Below are 3,858 nucleotides of genomic sequence, written 5' to 3'. Positions count from 1 at the left end.
TGGGGGTGCCCATGTCTGAGACCGTGATTGTGATGTTGTACTCGGCTTTGTCTTCTCTATCTAATGGTCTATCTGTTACTAGAGTGTAGAAGTTTTCCAAGGAAGATTTTAAGGTAAATGGTAGATCTTCCTGAATGAAGCAACGTATTTTCCCATTTTCTTCTGAATCAAGATCTGAAACACTGAAAACTGCAACCACAGTCTCAGGGGAATTCTCAGGGATCTGCTTGGTAAATGCAGACATGATGATTTCTGGGGCATTGTCATTCACATCCTTGACTTGAGTCAAAACAGTGCATTTTCCTGACAAGCTTCCAGTATCTCTGGCCTCAACATTGATCTCATAGGACTGAGATGTTTCAAAGTCAAGTTGTTTTTTCAGTTGAATTTCTCCTGTTATAGCGTTGATCTCAAAGGTTTTGCTAATCTCCTCTGATGCCTGAAAAAGTGAATAGGAAATCTCTCCATTGACTCCTATATCTATATCAGTAGCTGAGACTGCGATGATCAAGAATCCTATGGGACTGTCCTCAGGGATCTGCACCCTATAGAAAGGTTGCTCAAATGCAGGGGCATTATCATTGATGTCCATGACTTCGATGTAGACCTGAGCAGTACCAGACCTGGGTGGAGAGCCACCATCCTGAGCTGTGAGAATTAACCTGAGCTCAGGTTCCTCCTCACGATCCAGTGCTTTGTCCAACACCAGCTCAGGATACTTCTTGCCATCGCTGCGTTTGCGGGTTAGGACCCGAAAATAGGAGTTGGGACTGATCATATAGTTCTCTATATTATTTTGGCCTACATCCACATCCTGAGCGTTCTTCAGAGGGAATGTAGTCCCAGGAGGGCTGCTCTCTGATATTTTTAGCAGCATGTCTTTGTCTAGGAACACTGGAGCATGGTCATTTATGTCTATTACTTGTAACTCAGCTTGAAAAAATGCTAAGGGATTTTCTAGCAACACCTGGAAACGCAGCACACAGGGCTCTGTGTGACCACACAATTCCTCACGGTCCAGTTTCTCATTTACCATCAAAGCCCCTGTCTCCTGATCGAGCTGCAAATGCAATTTGTTCCCTTTGGAAATGACCCTAGCCCCCCGCCCAGAGAGTTCTCTCTGTGCAAGACCCAGGTCCTTTGCCAAATTTGTTATAAAGGAACTCCCCTCGGTTTCCTCCACCACAGAATAGCGCCTAAATTCTGTGCCGGCCAAAGCTAAGCCCGATAGGAGTAAGAAGAAAACGACTTGCCTTTGACTGCAAATGAGCTTCCCTCTGGCCTCCATTGTTCTTTCTTCCTGTAGTCTCCAGCGAGGGTGGTTCCCTTGGATTGTAAAGACCTCCAAATCTGAGATGATGCTTAATATACAAAAGTTCTTGGATATATTCCGGTAACTAGTCCTTTTCAGTGGACCCACTCATTTTGTGACATCCAAGCTTCCCGTGGGCTTCCTGGCTTTGTTGGTAAATTTTGCCTGTGGCTGGAGCAGCCGCAGTTTTGGAGTTTTACCTTCTTATCCTGCAGCGCCACCATGTGTCGCCACAGGATTTTACAGTTTCTGGGATTAAAATGGACGCAGTATTCCTAATTCTAGTCTATAGATACATATGGTTACAATGCTATCTTTACTATCACAAGACCTTTGGGTGAAGGCAAAACAAGAGAAATATGTGAGAGACACCCAAGAAAATGACATTAATAGGGCCTTTTTACTTCAAATAATGCAAATTGAATGTGGCAAAAGGAAATATGTAACAGCCTGCTGGAAAAAATATATACAAGATATTAAAAACATATGCAATTAGGTATCACAGACAACTTTCAAAATTATATACTTTCATTGCCCCAAAATATGGGAATAATCAGCAGCTATATACCTTGGACAAATATACCTTTAATCTCTTCCTCAGTTTCCTGCTCCATAAACTGGAGATAATAATGCCTATTAGATAGGTATACTGATCAGATAGGACTACTATGGACTCCCCAACATAGAGATAGAGAGATTGATGTGGAGAGAAATTAATGTTATAAACTACACACTGTACACAGACATGTCATTTGATGGCACCACATAGCATCAAATCCATTGCCATACCTAGAAAACACCCAAGATTCAGACAGTGGTAGAATGCATGAATTCATGAACCAGATTGGCTCAGATAGAAGATACCAAATCAAAATTGTGAAAGAAGAGAAGGCTAGATAATTTTTCTAATATAATGTGTGATAGCAGTGGTAACTCCAATGTCCTATTTTAGTTAACTCCACTTTTTTATGAGTCAATTTTAAGTTGCTTTACATGAAAAAAATTCAAATCCAAAGGAGGAAATGAACTTCTGAGTACTCACAATTATCAATATTTTGCATAATTGCCTTATTTCCCCAGCATTTTTACATGAGACAAACTAAATTTTTACCCACAATACTTCATTATATAGAACTTTCAATGGCTTTAAAAAAACATGCAAATTCTACACCTAGGAATTTTAGTTAATATTGTTTAATATTAACTACACATTCTCCAACTGTTTAAAAAATGGTTGTAGTTGTTTCAATTCAAACAAGATCCACTATGCTTTGCATTTGGTTGGGATGTCTTTTCTTTCTTTTTTTAAAAAGACTTAGTTATTTATGCATACAGAACTGGGGTACAGGCCAGATCACCAGAGTCAGAGAGGGGGCAGAACAAGCAGACGGAGTACCTGCTGCGGGAAGCAGTGGTGGGTCTAACTCCCACTGAGGTGGCTATGGGCAGCTTCACAGTGCTGTGCTTTAGCCTGTTGCACCACCAGGGAGGGCCTAAGATGTCTTATCTTTGATTATGGGTGGAACTTGTCAGGTGATATGTGATGACACATAGCATCATAGCAACTTTCCAGAGTCAGACAGAGGGAAGAGAGACTCAACTTTGCCATTAGTGGTGATTTGTGAACCTGCAGAACATCTACTTCCTCATTGCTACAATTTCTTCCCTCATCAGTTTAGTATTAAGTGCCAGTGTTAAAATAGTGGAGAATAGTAAGCACATTTTTTAAAGCTTTAAAAGACATTCTACATCTTCTCCTAAAATGTAGGCTTGAATTACATTCACAGCACTCTAATAACTTAGGGGGAAGGTAGCAAAAAAAAAAAAAGTTGGAGGGCAATAAAAACCAGTGCTCTCTGGTACAGCAACCCCCAAGCTGACTGCAGTTGCCTCAATGTGAGTTGTTTCCTGCCCAGATGTGACCCACACGGCACAGCAGACCTCTCCTGACCCGCCTGCTGCTCCCCTCAGCAGTGTACTTGGCCCATCAGCCAGTTCTGCTCCCCACTCTGTCTGTGGGAAATTCTCTCACCATCCCTGAACCTCCTGCCTGTACCCCAGTTCTGTATGCATAAATAAATTTTAAAATCTTTTAAAAAGAAAAACATTTTGTGTAACAGCCTGCACAGGGTACAGGAGACAAGACATGACACATGCATAGCTTGCTGTGTAGAGGGTCCTTAAGGCTGGTTTGATTGCTTTCTAAATTAAAGGTATTTTATAGGAATATTTGAAAAAATGTAAAAGTACATTTTTAGCAGTAACTCAGGATAAATTTCTTAATAGGAATATACTCACAGATAGACACCAGAATTTTTTCATTATCAGAAACCCAAATCATTTCGAATTGAGGAATTTTCTTCTGCTCCTCTTCCTGTGCTCTGGTACTGCAGGTTAGGGACAACTGGTTTTAAGAATTTGAAGTCGCTGGTGCCTGATCCTCCCGTCAGACACACCTCATACTGGTAGCTGTGGGACAGCGTCCCGGCGCCGCTGACGTCCACCAGGTGGCCCGGGAAGTGGCCCTCGGGCCCCGGCGAGCCTCC

At 41.8% G+C, this 3,858-nt stretch overlaps 1 protein-coding gene across 1 annotated transcript in view; it reads right to left on the bottom strand.

The window, feature by feature from the left end:
* The window catches only part of LOC105853168 (protocadherin beta-7-like), a 7,264-nt gene that overhangs the window by 1,151 nt on the left and 2,255 nt on the right, over positions 1 to 3,858 (bottom strand). Inside the window, exon 2 of the mRNA XM_012727765.1 lies at positions 1 to 697. Within this exon, the coding sequence (XP_012583219.1) occupies positions 1 to 697 (697 nt within the window). The remainder of the gene's footprint in view (positions 698 to 3,858) is intronic.

This window comes from Condylura cristata, unplaced genomic scaffold (genome assembly GCF_000260355.1).
Source record: "Condylura cristata isolate star-nosed mole 26May11 unplaced genomic scaffold, ConCri1.0 scaffold00021, whole genome shotgun sequence".
Lineage (NCBI taxonomy): Eukaryota > Metazoa > Chordata > Mammalia > Eulipotyphla > Talpidae > Condylura > Condylura cristata.
The sequence above is the reverse complement of the archived record's forward strand: the minus strand, read 5'-3'. Positions and strand labels throughout refer to the sequence as shown.